The sequence below is a fragment of the Microtus oregoni genome, unplaced genomic scaffold, assembly GCF_018167655.1.
Source record: "Microtus oregoni isolate MIOR12 unplaced genomic scaffold, Mior012 000016F_ref0000370, whole genome shotgun sequence".
NCBI classification, from domain to species: domain Eukaryota; kingdom Metazoa; phylum Chordata; class Mammalia; order Rodentia; family Cricetidae; genus Microtus; species Microtus oregoni.
Window position 1 is genome coordinate 31776063 of NW_024543075.1, and position 21680 is coordinate 31797742.

Consider the following 21680-nt stretch of genomic DNA (forward strand, 5'->3'; position numbering starts at 1 on the left):
CTACTTAGCACTTTACAAGTATATCTAATAATCTCAAGTATATGACATTCTATGGCTGTTTCATTCTGCATGGCATAGATTTAAAGGTCAACACTGCTCTTTTATGTAGGTTATGGGTGCTACATGTGTGCTTTCAGAGCAGTAGTGTGAGGAAACTTGAAGTGGGATGGCAGGACGGCCTCATCCCTATGACAGTAACTCCAGCGATCCAGAGAATTGGGATCGGAAATTGCATAGTAGACCTCGTAAACTTTATAAACATTCAAGGTAGGTAGAATATATATATTTCCCATATCAAAGCGCTATTCAATCTGATTATTAAAACCATTGCTTCATTGATTGTGGCAAACCATGTCAGGATGTGGCCTTGTTTTTAAAGCACTGTGCATGTTTGTTTCTCCTGAAAAAGCTTTTAGAGAAACGTTTCTTTTAATTTTTTTAGTATTTGTGTTTCTTTGAATACTTTTGCCTCTAGATTATGTTAACATCTTAGTTGACTACATAATTAGGTATTGTAATTTGATCCGTTTGAAATTCTGGCAAGTTAGGTTAGTTCTGATGTACTTGACACTGTAACAGAAGGTTATTTCTTCTTTAAATATATTATGTGTGCAGATTTCAATCGACAGTTTATATGTTTGTGTCAGTACTCAGGACATCTTTAAGTGTGCAAATGTATTCTATGGGCACACTGATGGAATGGGAACATTCATCTTTCCAGACAGACTCTGCTGGTTCATTTTGAGTTTGATTCATGAAATGAAATTGATCTCAAAAGTTCATGCTTATGTTTATGTTATTTTTTAACTTTGATTTTACACTATGTGATAAAATGAGAGCTTCATTTAGAATACTTTGTAATCTGATAATATAAGACATAAACTGACATTTCATAAATACTACATTGCACGGGTATGTAAGGATGTTTTCATAGAGAATTTGTTTTCTGAATATTATGTAGAGGATATTACTGGAATAAATTAGCTTACTCAAATAAAAAATTTCTTCTGATTATTGACAAAAAATATAAATTTTCTCGAAATAATAATACCAAAACTTTGAATTCCTTTTTGTAATATTAAAAACTGTTTTGAATACCTTAAACTATGTATTTAGAAAATATGAGTGATTTGGTACTTTCTAACTTCTTACCTGACAAGATACTTACATGTATTGTATACTTTCATGTGTTGTCTTAAGTTGATTTTATTAATTTCCAAGTACATGCTACACAGTGTAAATATTTTTTGTTTTGTTTTATTCTTTGTGTATATGTCCTTCATGTAAGACTCTCATTTATTTCCTAGATAATTATCTTGTCCCTATTTTGGAGGCTTTAATGATATGAGTTTTATCATTGTATTGGACTGTAGTTGTATGTATCATAGTGCATGTGTCTATTTCAAGTGAATTTTGTGTTATGCTTTTTAATTCTTGATATGTTTCTGCTGGTGTGCAATAGTGCATTATTTAATGAAGATGTGAGAAGGGTACAAATGTCATTGTTTTTAGAAAGGTTCATGCATTCAGAGGTAAAATTTTGTAGTAGTGATGTTTTCATTTCAGTAACCTCTCTATTATATCCTGAATGGCAGTGTTTTAAACTTTTTGTGGTGCTGGGGATTGAGCATAGAGCTTTGTACATGCTAACGAAGTACTTTGCTACAAAGAATTTTGTTAGCAACTTTTTGATGCTGTTTTGGGGTAAGCAGTAATAGTATATAGGGTTGTTTGAATGTAAGATATTAAAGTGAAATAAAAAATAATAAGACAGGACAGTGTATTGGCAGCACCTAGGAGGCAGAAGCAGGCAGAACTCTGTAACTTCAAGACCATTCAAGGCTACAAACTAAGACTCATTTTGAGGGGCAGGGGGAGAAAATGGAAGAAGAAGAAATTGGTTTAAATTTCTTTTAAGCTAGGTGTGGTAGTGCACGCTTAAGCTCTTGCATTTGGTAGGTGAAGTTGGGAGGATCAGAAGTTCAAGGTCAACCGGGCTATTTAAAACCCTGTCTCAAGTCAGCACAAGTCAGCAAGATGTTAATGGGGACTAGAGAGAAGACCAAAGTTCAATCTCAGCACCTACATTTGGCAGCTTAGAACTGCCTTCAGTTCTAGTTCCAGGGGATCCCTGTGCCTTGAGGCCTCTAGGGCACCTGCATGTGCATAACATAAACTTAGGCAGACATACATGCATACACATAAATAATTTTTTTAATATTATGGGAAACCTTTTGAGTGGATTTATATTAAGAATGATTTATATTAAGCCCAAATAAAAACAGCTTACTTTTAGAAATTGCTGATCCTGTATTTTAGGAATTTCACTTAAAACACTGTAAGAGAAAAAAAAGGGCTGTTTAACACCAACAAAAGAGAAAACCCTGCCTTCAGTTCAGAAGGGCACTCAAAGGGTGCCAGGGTGCTTGTGGGCACTGCTGTGGAGTACTTGGGTCCATATATAGGCTAATTAGAAAATTATAGGACACATAAATCATCGCACTGACTTGTAAAATGAAGTTCAGAGAAAGGGTCATTGTCAGCTTGAGTTAGAGGAAAATAAGATGAGCTAGTCCTGAGGCGCTTACAGCATTAGAGTAAGGATGGGTATATCTGTCAGGACCTTCAGGAGATTACCTTACCCTGATCTGAGGGCGCAGCTTTGGATAGTATCACTGTTTCCATTAGGTAGTTGAAAAAAATGAGGTTAATAGTCTTGCCCAAGCATGTAATCACAAAGCTCTAATTTATAGACGTTATTCTCATTCTTTTTAAAATTTTAAATACTGTATTGTTACAGATAGATGAGGTATAATGAAGTCATTTCCTATCCCCCAGACTGGTTACTAATTCATGTCTGATACGTTCAGACTCTGTATTTCCTCCTGTTCACCACCACTCCCTACCCTTCTTCATTCTCAAGAATTTTGACATTTGAGTAAATTTCCCCCCCCCCTTTTTTTAAAGAGGTTTTGTTGGTGGTGGTAGTAGTTGGTGGTGGTAGTAGTTAGTGGTGGTAGTAGTTAGTGGTGGTGGTAGTTTTGGTTCTTAAATCCAGAGGAAAGAGGTACCTCATGCATCATAGTTGCTTAAGAATATCAGGGTCAAAGTCCTCTAATTTTTTGACTTTCCCCTCAGGTTCACAAGATGAATATGTAGCATTAACCATTATCTTTACCTTCTAGACAAAGGGGAATGAGAATATTTGGGGGAATTTCTAATAGGTATCTGCTTATAAATGATATCACTATCTCTAGATCAGGGAGACTGAGAATAAGGAAATACAGTTTTTAATTTAGGTCTGTTGTTGCCTTAAGCAAGACTGGCAATTTATAAATACTAAAATGGATTTTGTAAATAGTAAATAATTTTTTTCATTTAATTTTAGTAGATAATGTAAAAGTTATTTTTTTAAATGTGCTATTTATGTGTATTTTAAAATAACCTTATGTTTTTAGTATTTTTACTTTAATGCCCTTCTTTACTCTCAATGATCAAATAAGTGTGGATTTATAAAAGTGGTAGTAGTTACCTTCTATGTGTACTGACTTTTGTTGATAATTAAGGGCTTGGTATAGAAGTCTTGATTTCTAGGAAATACAATTTTTTTATTTTTGAGATTATCAGATTATCATTTAATTAAAACATTTCTCCTTTTCCTTTCCTGCCTTCAAACCCTCCCACAAATCTCTCCCCAATTTCCTTCAAGTCCATGACCCCTTATTTTCACCAGTTTTTATTGCATGCATATGTAATTATATAAATAATTCTAATTCACTCTTTTTTTTGAATGCAGATTTTCTATGATGAACCTAGAATTTGTATACAAATAAATTAGGTTAAAACCAGTGAGCTTTGCTTCTGTGTTACATACATATATGATATATGTAGCTAGTATAGGTAATGTGTATGTAGAGAACTTTCTAGCTTGCTGAAGTTGGTAACAGTGATTTCAGTTGAAGCATACTTGGCCTGAAATGTGATAACTTTTTTTTTTAATTACAAATTAGAGAGCTTTTTTTTTTTTTACTATTTTTAAAAAAGAAAACTAACACCTCTTTTGTAAAATGTTAAAATGTCTGACTAAAAAAAACACACTAAAGGCTCTTGAATTTGATAGAATATGACTATGTAAAAACTGCTCTCTGCAGTCTGCTCAGGTTTCTAAAGATAAATGCATATATCCAATATCAGGCTTTGCAAGGTTTCATTTCCACACAGAAGCACACATGCTTGTTTTTTTTTTTTTGTTTTTTTTTTTTTTTTTTGGAGACTACATGTAAAACATGCTTGCTTTTTCGTTCCCCTTTGGAATAGTTAGAATAGGAAAGTTTGGTTCTTAACAGAATAGTTGTGGGTGGATTCTTAGGCTGCAGGTATTTTCCTTGTGGCTTTAAAGAGCTCGCTGTCTACAATGGATACACTGGTACTGGAAGGATGGAGTTATCTGCATCCTAGTTCTAAAACCTGGCAAACCATCAGAGCTAGAATTAGCTTTACAGATGGCATTTGGCAATAGATCTACATATCTCTAAGCCCTCCGCTCCTGCGCTTTCTTCCACCTGCCTATCAATTACAATAGCCAATCACTGTTCAGGAATGGAGAAGTGGGATGATCACTGCTCACACGATGCTGTTTGGTTAGAAACGTCAGTGCTGCACAACCCACGGCTGAGTCAGTGTCTGTGAGAAAATGAGCTGAATTAATATTTAGAGGGGGTTGATTCTCTGAACATTTAAAGCTTAAATAGCTGCAACAGCAGGATTACACAGTAGAGAGGAGAAAGCTAAAGGAAGTCTGTGGACAGGTGAGGTAGGAGGAGACTGGAAGATTTTCTGATTGTTCAGAAGAATCTTGAGGATGATGGAAATACCAGATGAACTAAAGTTTCCTAGTAATGCCCAAGGATGCTGACCTGGCTTTCAATGCTGCATTGTTTGAAAAAGCAGAGTCCCTTTACACTCTGATTTTAAATTTTTTCTCTTGTTTTTGTGTGTCTACCCTGGCATATACTAAAGGAAGGTGTGTATTCGTTTTTTACATGCTATCTCTGGATTTAACTATATACAAGAATGAGTATAAGAGAGGTAGAGAGAGCAATGTTAGCCTTTGTTTCATAATAGGCATTTACATTTCTGAATGTAAAAGACCATGCTTTGAATTTGAGTTTAATGTACATTTAAAATAAATGGAGTATGTTATTGTTTTCATAGGTTTGGTGCTTTGTTATTTCATGTAACCTGAGAATGCATTATATTTAGTATTGTATTTTATGAATGCAAAACTTAACTAAGGAAACAAATTTTGAAGCATTTTGATACATTGGAAATAAAATTCAAGATAAAAAATTAAATAATTACCTGAAAGTGGAGTTAAGGAGATTTTTTTCTTTGAAATGAATTAGAGATGAATGGAACTGTTTATATGTAGTAATTTTTTTACAAGACTGAATTTGTTTGAATGGGGAAGCCCTGTGGCTGGACGACTGTCTAGTCTACAGGATACAAGCAGAAGATCTAAATGCTGCTACTGAGAAAGAATTGCCAGGCACGATCTTTGTGTTACTGTAGTTTAATGTTAAACCTGATAAAAAAAAATTTGTAAACCAGGATAATTGCTCTTGATGTGATATTTTAAATCTTTATAGGTAACAATGCTTACTTGATTAGGAAATTTTAGCACAATTTAACATGTTAATAAATTTCCTCTGTCTTTATTACCAGTTATTTTGTAGGGATTTTTGGTATATTCGGTATATTAAAATTACTTTATTCTAATGTAAGTAATTATAACATCTTTGCCTTTTTTCAGTATCCATTATTATTCCCCTGCCTAGTCTCAAAAAATATTATCATTCAGTTATATCTGTCTATATATGTGTATGCATGTATATATTACTATATATTATATTTTTTTATTGATTATATGTGATATATATGCATATAATAAATTTTATATTGGTTGTCGTAGGCCTAGAAATGATTTTTATAAGCTTGTTACCATAATAAAATTATAAAAGGAGAACTTCAAGCTGAATCTTCTTACCTTACACTTTGTGGAATATTTTTCTCTGGTTATGCTTATTCTTTTCTGGTAATAATTCTTGTCCTATTATGAAAGTGATACATATTGATTACATCAATTTGATAAGCACTGAAAAGCATATAGAAGAAATGTTACTTTTCTAGTAAAAGAAAATAACATTAGACATTATCTTTGACCAAATATGAATATATATCATACATGTATTTTTTAAATGACTTCCAGATACTATTAAATGTTCTGTTATATAAGATATATTCTAAAAATTATGAACATTCTGTCATGGTCATCTATAGCACACAGTGCCATTTAATTGTAGTTCTTCTGAAATTTGACCAGAGACATTATTAACATGGTTTTCATTCTATATTTTTCAAAAAGGAGGACTGTTTTAAGGAGTTAAGTAAAAATGTAATTTTTATTTTATTTTTTCTAACAATAAAAAGATCCTTGATATGATTTCACCTTGAGCTCACTAAAGATATGCACAGTGTTTTAAATGAAACAGTTGTATTTTTTAGAAGTCCATATAAAAATCAGGAAGATTGGGGTTCAAATGAGATGCGACATTAGAAAATGGGAGCACTGTCCAGAAAGGTCTGTTGTGTGACATTTCGTGAAAGAAGGTAGGTTCAGGGCAGTGCAGTACTAGTGTGTGACAGTGAAGGTTTAGAAGCTCTCAGAGAGGAAGAACGCTAGAAACACCAGTAACAAACACGAGAACAAGCTTGTTAGTGACACAGAAGCCGGAGAATGGTGCAGATGACGCAAGGAGGAAGCTGCAGTCAATCAACGTCTTCCACTTATTAGTAATTCTTGTGGTCTTTGAAGATTTATAAGAGCATAAGGACTGCTGAAAGATTCTGTGTCTGGTTTTGAAGCAGCCACAACATTTTGGAACAGAAACGAGAAGGATAATATAGGACTAACTAACTAAAAGAAGGCCAGATGAGAATGAAATGCAGTTGCAGTTAGCATGCCATGTGCCCTTGGAATATGGTTGAACCTTTTTTTTTTTTTTTTTTTTTTTTTTTGTAGAATACCCTTGAATGTAAGGTAGGTAAGGGGACTAAATGTAAGGAATTCCAAGGATATCAAGGATATTTGTAGGGGCTGTTAGACACCACTGTGTGGTTTTAGTGTTATGCATGAGAAGAGGCTGAGGGTGGCTGTTAATACATGACACAAAACAGTATAGGATGGCTGCTACCGCCCCATCCTCTCCCTATCTTTCTCAGTTATTAAGGACTCTTAGAATAAGAAATATTTTCAGATACTTGAAAAATTTTAGTTCGATAAAGAAATTAAGCCAGGCGTGGTTTTGCATGCCCTTAATTCCAGCTCTCAGGAGACAGAGGCAGGTGGTGAATTTGAGACCAGCCTGATCTACCCAAGCTTCCAGGACAGTTAGGGCTACGTAGAGAAACCCTGTCTCAAACAAACAAACAAACAAACAAAGAACAGGAAAGAAATTAAGTTTGGTTTGAGTCAGGCTTACTTGAGGCTAGCAGCATGAACTCCTGAAATTGTTTGCATCATATCTCAGATCTTGAACTTAATTAACTCTGGTTTCAGACAACTAGTAGATAAAGTAATTAGATTATTAGATATATACTGAAATTTCAGCTAGACTTCACAAACATTATTAAGATATACCAAGGTATGAGTTTGTTAGTTTATTCATTTGTTTGTTTTTGTCAGTGTGACACAGGCTGTTGCTGTCCGGGAAAAGGAAACTCAGTTGAGGAATTGCCTCTGTTATAGCTGGTAGGCAAGTCTGTGAGGACATCTTTTGATTAGTGATTGATGTGGGAGGACCCAGCTCACTGTAACATGGGTTGCATAGGGAAGGCAAACTGAACAAGCCACAGGGAGTCAGACAGCAAGCAGCATTTCATCCTGGCTTCTGTTTTGGTTCCTGTCTTCCAGTATTTTTCTGGCCTTAAATTACTGCCCTGACTTCCTTAGTGATGAACTGTGATCAGAATGTATAGGCCAAATAAATTCTTCTCTCTATGTTTTGATCATGTTGTTGTTTTTTTTTATCACATCACATTTCTAAGTTAGAAATCTAACAAAGACAGACATATTTAAAATTAAGTAAGATAACTCCTCAGAGTATAATTACTGTTGTGTACTTGTGCCAGGTCTCTCTGCTAGATATGGTTACCGTCTATAAATGAATACCAGTCACACTGCAGATACTGTTTTTCGTCTTAACAGTTTTCTGACATGAATGCTACTATGTCAGTAGCTTCTGAAGTTTTGTTGTGTTAGTTCTATTCCCTTCTTCTTTCTTAGGAATCTTCATATTGCATGAAAACTTCTTGGTTTGATTTTCTTTTCACTTATTTTTTTTCTCTTTTCAGGGTATTACAGATATTTTCTTTCTGCTGTAATCTTTTAAAAATTGTTATTTTTTTTGTGGTGGTTTGAATGAGAATGGCCCCCATACGCTCATATTTAAACGTGTGTTCTACTGTTAGGGAAAGACTAGGAAGTGTGGCCTCATTGGAGGTGTGTCACTGGATGGGCCTTGAGATTTCAAAAGCCCACGCCATCCTCAGTTAGTTTCTCTCTCTTTCTTTCTGCCTGGATCAGTTGTAAGCTATTAACTACTGCTTCAGCACCATGAATGTATGCTGGCTGACATGTTCTCCCACCATGATGGTCACAGACTCTAACCCTTTTAAACCCTGAGCTCCAATTAAATGCTTTCTGTCGTAGGCTGCCTTGTTCATGGTGTTTGACATGACAGTAGAAAACTTACCAAGACAATTCTGAATTGTAAAAGTTCATTACTATTCTCTAATATGTGATTTCCCCACCACCACTGAGGATAGAACTGTGACATCATCACTGAAAAATTTACCAACTCTACCTTTGTCAAGCCATGAGTTGTTTCTACGTCATTGTCATTTTAAAGCCATTTACTAAGTACAATCGGATAAACTTTTGGTTCTTTGTTTCTTCATACAACATAATGCACTTGAGATTCATTCACAAAGTTAGGCGTATTAGTAGTTTATTATACCTTTTTATTTAAGAGTGATAGCCCATAGTGTGGCTGTACCCTGGCATATTATCTCTTCAGGAAACGTCATGGTTAGTGTCGTAATCCTCAAAGCAGTGTTTAGAGCTGGATTTTTTTTATTTTTTTGGTGTTTTTGACACAGGGGTTCTCTGTAGCTTTGGAGCCTATCCTGGAACTAGCTCTTGGAGCCCAGGCTGGCCTCGAACTCACAGAGGTCTACCTGCCTCTGCCTCCCTAGTGTTGGGATTAAAGGCGTGTACCACCATCGCCCGGTTAGAGTTAAGATTTTTAAAACATTATGCATGACTTTTATATGACAGTTCTATTGTAGGAATTTATGGTTTTATTATACAAAACTGAGCCATTTGTAATTAAGTAATAAATTAGTATTACATAAAGAAATAAGCAGCATTGTAGGTAAAGTTGTAAAATTTTAAATGCAGGTAGATATTTTGGTTGACTTTATTTAAAGTTGGTTTATTTACATAACAAGAGGTAGTAGAAGTTAATGGTTCCTTATTGATAAAACATTGTGATGTGGAAGAGTTCTTGATTGAGGAATCTGATGTGGGTGTTTGTCATAGCTTTATTGGATAGTGTTGGTCTGTGAGCTCTATAGTTAGTGATCAGTTGCTTTTGTATCTGTTTTTAATCTGTTGTTGGTTTCTGAGACCATAAACTATACACCTGTGTGTAAGAGTCTATGTCGGCTAGTGGGGAAATCTTTAACGTGAGCCAGCGAGAAAGCTATGGAAGGAAAAGACTATTACGAAAAGAAAAACTGAATTGAAATTCGTTACGTATAATGAGCGTGGCTCAGCACTGGTTTCCTGGTATGGTAGTCTCAAGCACGTTGTGTGGCCAAAAAGCCAATTTTGGTGTACAGTTTGATAAATTTAGATATTTTATACACTCATAAAGCCTCAAACACCATGAGTGTAATGTTTTTTTTTGTTTTTGTTTTTGTTTTTTTTTTATTCGAGACAGGGTTTCTCTGTGGCTTTGGAGCCTGTCCTGGAACTAGCTCTGTAGACCAGGCTGGTCTCGAACTCACAGAGATCCACCTGCCTCTGCCTCCTGAGTGCTGAGATTAAAGGCGTGTGCTACCACCACCCAGCATGCTATTTTTACATCCAAAAGTTTCCTGAGTCCCCTTTTCTCAGTTGCTGCCCTTTATGTTCGTGCATCCACCAAGCTGTCTTCTAACTCTAACCACTGTCTGTATTTCCTAGAATTTTATGTATTTGATTGTGTCTGCCTTTTTGAGATGACATAGTTGTTTTGAGATTTACTCCTTCTGTGAGTTGTATAACTTGTGAAGAATATTTATGTTTAATGAGTTTTATCATCTGTAGGTATATACCACAAAAGTTTGCCTACCTGCTCACGGACATTCAGTAGTTTCTAATTTTGAGTGGTTATATATAAAACTTAGAAAAATATTTGTATATGCAAGTTAAATTTTTTATTGATATTTATTGAGCTCTACATTTTTCTCTGCTCCCCTCCTTGCCTCTTCCATCCCTCTTCAACCCTCCCCCAAGGTCCCCATGCTCCCAATTTACTCAGGAGATCTTGTCTTTTTCTACTTTCTACTTCCCATGTAGATTAGATCTATGTAAGTCTCTCTTAGGGTCTACATTGTTGTCTAAGTTCTCTGGGATTGTGGTTTGTAGGCTGGCTTTCTTTGCTTTATGTTTTAAAACCACCTATGAGTGAGTACATGTGATAATTGTCTTTCTGTGTCTGGGTTACCTCACTCAAAATAATGTTTTCTAGCTCCATCCATTTTCCTGCAAAATTCAAGCTATTGTTATTTTTTTCTGCTGTGTAGTACTCCATTGTGTAAATGTACCACATTTTTCTTATCCATCCTTTGATCGAGGGGCATTTAGGTTGTTTCCAGTTCTGACTATGACAAACAAAACTGCTATGAACATAGTTGAGCACATGTCCTTGCGGCATGATTGAGCATCCTTTGTATATATACCCAAAAGTGGTATATTACTGGGTCTTGAGGAAGGTGGTTTCCTAATTTGCTGAAAAATAACCACAATGACATCCAAAGGGGTTGTACCCACCAGCAATGCAGAAGTGTTCCCTTTACCCCACAACCTCTCCAGCATAAGTTGTCGTCAGTGTTTTTGATTTTGGCCATTCTTACAGGTGTAAGATGGAATCTCAGAGTTGTTTCGATTTGCATTTCTCTGATGATTAAGTGTTGAATGGAGCAGCGGGCTGTGTTTCTGCCACCCAGCTCCCGGCCGCCTGGCTAGCTTATGCCCCGAAATAATTACACGGAAACTGTATTCTTTTAAACACTGCCTGGCCCATTATATCTAGCCTCTTCTTGGCTAACTCTCATATCTTGCTTAACCCATTTTTAATAATCTATGTAGCACCTCGATGTGGTGTCTTACCGGGAAAGATTCTAGTGTACGTCCATCTTGGACTGGAGCTTCATCGCGTCTGCCCTGGAGGCGTCTGAGCTCACTTCCCTTCTTCCCAGCATTCTGTTCTGTCTACTCCACCCACCTAAGGGCTGGCCTATCAAATGGGCCAAGGCAGTTTATTTATTAACCAATGAAATCAACAGATTGACATGACCTTCCCACATCAACTAAGGATGTTGAACATTTCCTTAAGTGTCTTTCAGCCATTTTAGATTCCTCTGTTGAGAGTTCTCTGTTTAGGTCTGTACTCCATTTTTTTTTTATTGGATTATGGTAACCAATTTCTTGAGTATTTTTTTTATTTTTTTATTTATTTTTTTTTATTTTGGAGATCAGACCTCTGTGTGATGTGGAGTTAGTGAAGATCTTTTCCCATTCTGTAGGCTGTTGTTTTGTCTTCTTGACCATGTCCTTTACTTTATAGAAGTTTTTCAGTTTCAGGAGGTCCCATTTATTGTTTCTCTCAGTGTCTGTGCTGCTGGGGTTATATTTAGGAAGTGGTCTCCTTTGCCAATGCGTTCAAGTGTATTTCCCACTTTCTCTTCTGTAAGGTTCAGTGTGGCCAGCTTTATGTTGAGGTATTTGATCCATTTGGACTTGAGTTTTGTACATGGTGATAGATATGGGTCTATATTCATTCTTCTATATGTTGATATCCAGTTATGCCAGAACCACTTGTTAAATATGTTTTCTTTTTTCCATTTGATATTTTTTGCTTCTTTGTCAAAAATCAGGTGTTTGAAGATGTGTGGATTGATATATTCGGTTTCAGTGGTCCTCCTGTCTGTTCTTATGTCAATACCCGGCTGTTTTCAGTATTGTAGTTCTGTAGTAAAGTTTGAAGTCAGGGATTGTGATGCCTCCAGAAGTTCTTTTATTGTACAGGATTGTTTTGACTATCCTGGGTTTTTTGCTTTTCCATATGAAGTTGAGTACCGTTCTTTTGAGGTCCTTGAAGAATTTTGCTGTAATTTTGATGGGCATTACGTTGAATCTGTTAGTGAAGTATAGTTTTATATACTTCATTTTATCTATATTTGTATTTTTTTCTGTTATTTTGGAAGTTTAATATATGTATAAGTCCTTTAGAACCGAGAATTATTTTCTCTCATCAGTGCCTTTTTGTTGTTCTTTAATGGTGATTTTTGAAGAACAAAATTTTTTATTTTAATGGTCAATTATCACTTTATTCTTATACAGATTTTGCTTTTTATTTCTAAAGTTTTATGTTTATGTATGTGATCCATTTTGAGTTAACTCTTGTGTATAATGTGAGCTACTGACCAGACCAGAATCCTGTTGCTCTTTCCAGTTCTAGAAGTCAAATGTCCATTGCTTATCTGTTCCAGTACCATTTGATAAAATACACTTTCTTCCTTTATTACTTTTGAATGCTGTTGAAATTGTCTATATAAATGTATGTAGGTTCTTTTCTGGTCGATTATTTTACTTGTCTGTCATGATGCCTATACTACATTGTATTCTTAAGTGTGATTTATTTATTTATTTATTTATTTATTATGTATACAGTATTCTCAGTATTCTGTCTGCATGTATGCCTGCAGGCCAGAAGAGGGCACCAGATCTCATTGCAGATGGTTGTGAGCCACCATGCAGTTGCTGGGAATTGAATTTAGAACCTTTGGAAGAACAGGCAATGCTCTTAACCACTGAGCCATCTCTCCAGCCCCCCCACTGTGATTTTTACAAATAAGTCTTGGAGTCAAGTTGTCAGTCTTATAACTCTCCTTTTTTATTAGTGATTTAAATCATTCTAGTCACTTTGCATTCCCTGTGTGCACTCAGGATCAAATCCAGAACCTTATGCATGTCAAACAGGCATGCCATTGAGCTCTACCCCCTTTTTCCTCCTTACAAATTTCAAAATAGTTTGTCTCTTTTCAAATAACTACTCGGCTTAATGGGACTGGAGCAATGATTCAGTGGTTAAGAACACCGGCTGCTCTCCCACAGAACCTGAGTTCAGTTCCCAGCACCCACATGGCCACTCACAACCATCTGTAACTCCAGTTCCAAGGGATCCAGTCTCCTCTGGCCTCCAGAGGCACCAGGCATGCATATGGTACATAGACATACATGCAGGCAAAATACCCATACACATAAAATTAAAAAACAAGACACTGTATGGTATTTTAATTGGAATTGTTTGTATCCATGGGGTCAGCATACAAAGAAGTAATACTGTAACAGTATTAAGTCTTCTGATTCATGAAAGTATGTCATGTTTTGGATGTTTGAATGAATAAATTGCTTTCTAAAATTTTCAATTTTAGAATGCTTTTTTTTATTGAATATAGGAATAGACTTGATTTTAAAATAGAGATCTAGTATTTTGCACCTGTGCTTAGCTCATTTGGTTGTGATAGCGTTTGAATAAGATCTACTATAGATGATCATGTGGTCTTGAGGATAAAGATGGATTACCACTTTACCATTCTGAATGCTTTCTACGTGAGATAATCAGTTTCTAAAGAGACCATGTCTTTTTGACTCTCAGTTTCAGAGGTTCAGTGCACACTGCCTGGCCCTGTTGTTCTGCATCTGTGGCAACATTACATGTTTCCATAGTGCACGGTGAGAGAGAGACTCCTTACACATGACGCCAGAGCACTAAAAAGAGAAGGAAGGACCAGGCTTCCAAATTCTCTTTCAAGAGCATATCCCCAGTATGCCCTCAATACTTTCTTAAATTAGCAACCCCCCAGCAGATATCTATAGTACACAGGCCAGTGATCAAAGCATTCAAGATGTGGACCCCTGGCAGACACTGAGATCCAGACTACAGCATTTTAGCAACACATTGAGTATAAGAAGCCCTTGATTTTGTTTCTCTCTTCCTAGGCAGAGTATTTTGAATATACTTTAATATTTTATAGATACTCTTTATCTGCTTGATGAAATGCTAAGGTTTTGGTTTGGTTTGGTTTGTATTTTATATTTAAATCAAGAGTAGATTTGCATTTTGCCAAATGTATTTTCTTTATATATTGAGATAAATGTTATTTTCCTCAATAATTAATAAGGCTATTAACCAGTTCTGGGTTTTTAGATAAATTGCATTTAATTGGTGGAATTATTATATCTTCATGTATTGCTATAACTATCAAAAACACTTAGAATATTTGTCTGTTTATAGTTAGTTTTTTTGAGATTCTTTTTGCTTTTACTGGAATAATGCTGACCTCATAGAATGAGTTGGGAAATTCTGTCTTTTCAGTTTTATGTGAGAGTTGCATAGGGTTGGTATTATTTATGTTTGAAATGTTCATCTGGAACTGGAGGGTTTTTTTGAAGGAATGTTTTAAATTATAAATCCAATTTTTCTAATCTATATGGAGCCATTCAGCAAATCTGCATTCTTGAGTGAACTGTGGTAGGCTTGTAATTTTTTGGAATGACTGTTATTACTGTTACCATTATTATTATTATTATTACTACTACTACTACTACTACTACTACTACTACTACTACGAACTGTTGTTTGAATTTCAGTCGACTTTGAACACACCATTGCTAACTGTAGCCATTTGTGCCTGCTTTCTTGGTCTTTTTCCTAAGTGACTAGGATCCTCTAAGCTTTGCTTCCTTTAGTTTTCCTGCTTGTTCCTCTCTTTTCTAACTTTACTGTTTTCACTCTGCTCTGTTAGTTTTTTCTACTTTTCTTTGGATCCAATTTTTCTATTTCTTGAGATATAAACGAAGGTCATTTTCTTAGACTGTTCTTTCTGCTACAAGAGTCAGTGTTAAGTTTGGCCCCTACTAGTATGGTATCATGCCATAGCACAGATTTTTGACATGATGGGTGAGTTTTAGTTTCTTTGTGTTTGGAATTTTAAAATTTCTCTTTTCACTCCTTTTTAAATAAAGATGTTTATTTAATTTCTGAATCTTTATTTTCTTAATTTTTTCAGTTTTAATTTAATCTGTTGTAGTCAGGAAATACTTTGTATGATTAAGTTCTTTTAAGTTTATTGAGATTTGATTTATTGCCTAGAATATGGTTTGTTATTGTAAATGTTTGCATGCACATAAAAAGTATGATTTTCCTGCTATTATTCTATAACGTGTTCTATAAGATAGGTCAGATCAATTGATAGTGTTATTACAATCACATTAATAGATTTGTGTCTGCTTCCTCTTCTAAGTATTTCAGTAGACCTGAGAGTACAGGTTAAATGTGAACTTATACATGAGTCTGAGTTTAATTCTTATGACCATAATACATAACTAATCAAGTAAGTAAATATAAAAATAATATAACGGTGTTATAATCGCTAGTAATTGTGAGGCTGTCTGTTCTCATTTCACCAGTTTTTGATTTATATAATTTGAGGCAGAAAAACATTTGAGTTATGTGTTCTTAATGAATTTATCCCCTTTTCTTATGAAAGAACTTAGTCTTTGAGCTCTGCATTGCTATTACAATGACCACCATTGTCTGTCATTGTACTGATGATAGCCTCATGTGTTTCTTCATCCTTTTATATTTAATCTCTCTGTACCATCATATTTAATGTGTGTTTCTTGTAGGTGGGATAGCTAGGTTTGGTTCTGTGTCCAATCTGTGTTGATTGTTTGCATGTAAGTGGTCGAGACCACTCGTATGTGAGTCTGTTATCTTCCATTTATTCCAGTTTTCCTCCCATCTTCCTGACTTTTTCTTGTCTTTTGGATCAACTGGCGTGTATATTTGTGTGAATTTTGTGTGTGTTTGCACACACAGGCATGTAGAGGCTCGAGATTAATGTTGGCCATCTTCCTATCACTCTCTGCCTTGTTTTTTGAGATAAGATCTTGGCACTGAACCTGATTGGCCAGAGAGCTTTGAGAACTACCCCTCCTCCCATCCCTGAGGTTGTAGACACATTGCTGTGTTTGCCTTTTACTACATGGATGCTGGGGATCTAAATTTAGGTCCTCATGCTTACACAGCAAAATGCTGTTACCCACTGAGCCATTGTGATAGCCCCAAATAATTGTGTGTGTGTGTGTGTATGTTCATTTTATTTCAGTTTTTAACATTTTAACTAAAATTCTGTCTTGAGTGAATGGTTACTTTAGCTCTTCCAGTACACTATCTTTAATACACCTTCCAGCACTGTCACTTCTTATGTAGTATAAAGCCTCAAGAGTGTGCTGGTCTCTCCAATCCCAAATTTTGTTTTATTGCACTCATGTAATATTGTTGCAGTTATTGTTTAAGCTAATTTTTTAAGAAGAACAAAACAGTAAGAAAAACAACACTTTTCCCTTGCAGTTAGTTACTCTTTTCAGGGTCCCTCATTCCTTGTGTAGATACATATTATTATCTGGCATTATTTTTTCTTCTACTGGAATTGTTTCCTTTTACCTTTTGGATAGATAGACTCATGATCAATTTTCTTTTTTGTCTTTTTTGTTTTTGAAAGATAGTTTTGTTCTGGACCACCAAGAACCTACTATATATAGGCGACTGTTGTAGTTAGGGTTTCTTAAAAGTATATAGGCAACTGTTGTAGTTAGGGTTTCTTTAAAGTATATAGGCAACTGTTGTAGTTAGGGTTTCTTTTGCTGTGAGTAGACACCATGACCACAACAACTCTTACTAAGAAAAGCATTTAATTATGGTGCTTACAGTTTCAGAGGTTTGGTCCATTATCATCATGGCCAGAAGCATGGTGGTATGCAGGCAGGCATGGTAATGGAGGAAGAGCTGCGAGTTCTGTATCTTGATCCACAGACAACAGGTAGTGAACTGTATTCTGGGCATAGCTTGAGCATATATGAGACCTCAGAGCCCACTCCCACAGTGGCATATTCCCTCCAATAAGGCCTCACCTACTCCAACAAAACTGTATCTCCTAGTAGTGCCATTTCCTTTGGGGTTCATTTTCCAAACCACCGAAGCAACTTATTATGCATATCTGTGACTTTGTAATTTTCATCAAATTTGGGAGAAATCCAGATGTTGTTTATTCCACGTTTTCTCTTTTCACTTTTCTTCATTTGGGGATTCCATCCAGGAGGTCATATTGAATTTGACCCACACCATACACAAGCTCTGCTTATCTTGCTTTTTACACTCTTCTGTGTAGCTGGTTGAACAGGGTAATAACTGCAGTCCTGCTACTGCTAGAGGCAGGTACTTGGAATGAGCTACTTTCTTTCTCACCTGTCTCAGGTGACACAGAGCACATTCTTTTAAATGCAGCCCAGAGCAGAGCTGTCACTGTGAACTTGTTGTTTATTCTGCATATATTGCTTTGTCTTCAGAGTGTTTTGGTGATTTAATATTATTTAATCAAATAGAGGAGACCATAATTTGTCTTTTGTAACACCCGATTTCTGAAGGCTGATTCTAGGTGCATGCTATTTGACATATAAAAAAATGTGATGACACCATTTGCATTTACTTAAAATCTAAGGAGTTTAGAAATTAAGGCAGTATTTCAGTAGAACATTTAGCAGTGTCTAATTTTTTAAGCTAAAAATGATGTCTTATAAAAAGACCGTTTTAATTAATTAGTCTGCTTGGCCCTTATTCAACTGAATATTTAGCCTGTATTTGCTTAGCCTTAGTTATGATTGGACAGTCTATGAAATTACTAGATCACATTCAGGAATTTGCTTTCTTGTAGTACAAAATGATTAAAACTTAGCAGTGAGAATAATAGAGGTTTTGGGGGGTTCACCACCCCCATATGTGATCTTTCTATTAATATAGACTCCTTTTTTTCTACTTCAGAAGTCAGCCAGGAATTCTGAAATTCCTGTTCCAGTAGTAGAATTTCTTGGTTCTATTTGAAGAAAACGGTTATGTTCTAAGAATATAACTGTTCCCCTTTTTTTTCTAGAAGGAACATGAGAATGGAAAGTTTTTTTCTTCTTAAGGCTTGTGAGAAACATGGTTGCAAATGCTAACAGACTGATTTTATATCCCTAGGAGTAACTAAGTCTGCCTTATCTTCTCTGCAGGCAATCTCTGTTATAGCAGGGTGGTGACTGATTTCCTTAGTGAAACAAACCACAAAAAAAAAAAAAAAAAAAAAAAAACAGAGGAGCAGTATAGTTAATAAACTAACAAAAGGTGACCTTGAGCACTAAAGGATTTAAATCTGCCTTTGGAATCGTGAGATTACACTTTAACCAGTGTGGTTTTGGTAAAAAGAAAACATTGTAATGTAGAGGGGAACATTAACATGAATCAAGACTCAGCTTACAGTATTACTACCACCTTGGCTAGTGTTGTATGACAAAGCAAACTTGGAAGTTTGAACTTTTCTGTCCTCATCTGTTGTAACTAAACAACTAACAACTTGCTTTTAAGAGGTGCATTGTGACCAGTGCTTTGCTACCCTTTCTGTTGGTTTATTCCTAATACCAACTGTAGAAAGTGGATAGAATCTTAGAACCTATAGGGGCCTGTTTCCAGAATATTATATAACTCAAAATAATATGTAACTATTAAAGGAAAGTTTGGGTCTAACTCTTTTATTACTGTAAAATCAAGAGTTCCATCTACTTCTAAAATATGTTATACTATTTCTTTTTTTTAAATATTTATTTATTTATTATGTATACAATATTCTTTCTACATATATGCCTGCAGGCCAGAAGAGGGCACCAGAACTCATTACAGATGGTTGTGAGCCACCATGTGGTTGCCGGGAATTGAACTCAGGACCTTTGGAAGTTGGAAGAGCAGGCAATGCTCTTAACCGCTGAGCCATCTCTCCAGCCCCCGTTATACTATTTCTTAAACTGTGACTGTCATATAAACATTTCCAAATGCTATATTTCTAAAATGGTCTTGAGTCTGACTGTGATTACTACCATTGCCTTTTCTATACCTGCATTGTATTTTTATTGTTAATTTTTATTTTTTGTTTTCATTTAATTATTAAAATTTTACATATTTTTAGGAATTAGTGACTAACTCTAATCTAAATTTTTAAAATTACATTTATCTACTTATTTATGTAGTATTTTTGTGGGGCTCACATGTGAAGGTGAGAGAACAGCTTGTGGGGCATGATTCTCTCCTTCTACCTTGTAGGTTCCTGAGTTCAAACTCAGTTGTTAGGCTTGGCAGCAAGTGAGTACCCTTAGTCAGTAAACCGTCTTGTCAGCCCCCTAACTTTAGCAGTGCCTTCTTATTTTGAGATTCTAATTCTTCTCATTTAGTAGTTATAAAATATTTGTGATGTACTATTTTACATTTGGAAGTTGGATAACATGGCTTGTTTACATTTCTCAATGTATTATTACTACACAAGTAAGCTTTAGAGCTTCATTTTATGGCATTTAAACAGATAAGAACAGATGTTAATACTGGATCTTAGCTAAATTGTCATTTAACACATTATTATGCCTGTAGCGTACATAATTAATGATACTGACAGTGAATTCTCTTACTAGACTATTTTAGCTAAATGATAATGTTCTCAGTTACTTCTCAGTAAAATTTAGTCTATGTAACAAGTAAACATTTTTAAATCTCTGACTTTCTACAGTCAGAAAGTAAAGTACTTTTTAAAAATTAAAATATTAATAAATTTGAAGAAGTTCTAAAAAATGAGTTCATCTTGGTTGCTTGGAGACTTGCTTGGTAAGAACAGTTACTTTGCCCAAACCTGTTTTTTTTTTTTTTTTTTTATTAGTGTTTTAGAATGTGGTGCTCTCCTTCTAAGATTCCCTTACAAAGAAATTTAAATACCTGAATATTTCATGTTATTAAGCCTACTTTTAGAAGTCAGTTCATGCCATACATAGTAGGTTAGGTAGCAAATGCTTATGATACCAGTACTGAGTGGTAGGAGAGGCTGGATCTCTATAGCAGGACTCTCTCTGTACAAAACAAGTCAGTTAACCTTTTTTGGGTTTTAAATTTTCTTATCTATAAAACTTTGAATTTGATTACAGTTTTTATAAACACATTGCTCCAGAATTTGTCAAACCTAAGGTTCACATTAATAAATCAGATTTCAGAATCAAAAAACAACATTTGATTTTTGTACTTAAAATGTCAGTCATATGTTAATCATGTTTTTATTGAAAGGGCTTTGTGCTCTCTTTTTTCTTTTGGCTTTATTTTAATTTTCTTTTCTAACCTATCAGCACTGCCTCACGTGTTGCTAAGGGAGGAGTCGACCACACTAAAATGAGCCTGCATGGTGCTAGTGGAGGACATGAGCGATCAAGAGATAGACGAAGGTCAAGTGACAGATCACGAGATTCATCTCATGAGCGAGCAGAGTCTCAGCTTACTCCTTGTATTCGAAATGTGACTTCACCAACACGACAGCACCATGTTGGTACGTAAGATCATCTTACCCCACCAGTTTTCGTCATCTGCCTTTTTACAGTTGGGTTGATTTTCAGTTGTGCATAATGCTTGAGCAAGGCTCACTTCTTTGTTATAATTCAGTTATTTATATTTTAGCTGATTTTTTATTCTTATTGAAAAGATAGTTTATTAAATCAAACATAAAGGTGACTTTTCAGTTTGGGAGCAATCTTACAAAAGTAACATGAAAAGCCTTTGAAGCTGTGATACAAACTTTTAAAAGAAAATTTTAAGTTAATATGTATCTCATTAGATAAAAATGTATACACAAAATAGTGGCTTATTATAAAATAGTAGTAAGGTCCCTTTAATCCCAGCATTTGGGAGGCAGAGGCAGGCAGATCTCTCTGAGTTTAAGGCCAGCCTGGTCTACAAGGGAGTTCCAAGACAGGCTCCAGAGCTACAGAGAAACCCTGTCTCAAAACAAAAACAAAACAAAATAGTAGTAAGGTAAATTATTGCTAGGGTTTGCTGGCTACTCATGCCAACAAATAAAGTAAAAGAATAACCATTGTGGGGTTTTGACTTTATTTTGATTTTTGACAAACTTCCAAATTTAATAATAAAGATAGAAGAAAGAGAAGTGTGTTTACTTTCTTAATAACTTGGGGTTATTTTCCTTCCTTCTTACTCGTATGAACATTATTATTAGCTCAGGACAACACACTGTATGACTACAAAGTACTATTCTGATGTAACATGCCTAAGCAGTATAAAATTGTTGATTTTAAAAATTTCCCCCTAGGGAAGGTATAAATAAAAAACTTTGATTTAGGGCTGGGGCATAGTTTCTGTGATCATTGT

The 21680-nt window shown here is 35.2% G+C and overlaps 1 protein-coding gene across 5 annotated transcripts in view; it reads left to right on the forward strand.

Annotated features, from left to right (window-relative positions):
- Positions 1 to 21680, forward strand: part of Btbd10 (BTB domain containing 10) — a 54565-nt gene that overhangs the window by 14784 nt on the left and 18101 nt on the right. For 2 of the 5 annotated variants that reach the window (XM_041667136.1, XM_041667137.1), the window contains 2 exons: positions 110 to 267; positions 20648 to 20844. In XM_041667136.1, coding sequence (XP_041523070.1) covers positions 167 to 267; positions 20648 to 20844 — 298 coding nt within the window. In that variant the 5' untranslated portion in view covers positions 110 to 166. Of the gene's footprint in view, positions 1 to 109; positions 268 to 4693; positions 5024 to 20647; positions 20845 to 21680 lie in introns of those variants that run through there. The other 3 variants (XM_041667138.1, XM_041667139.1, XM_041667135.1) reach the window with 2 other exon arrangements.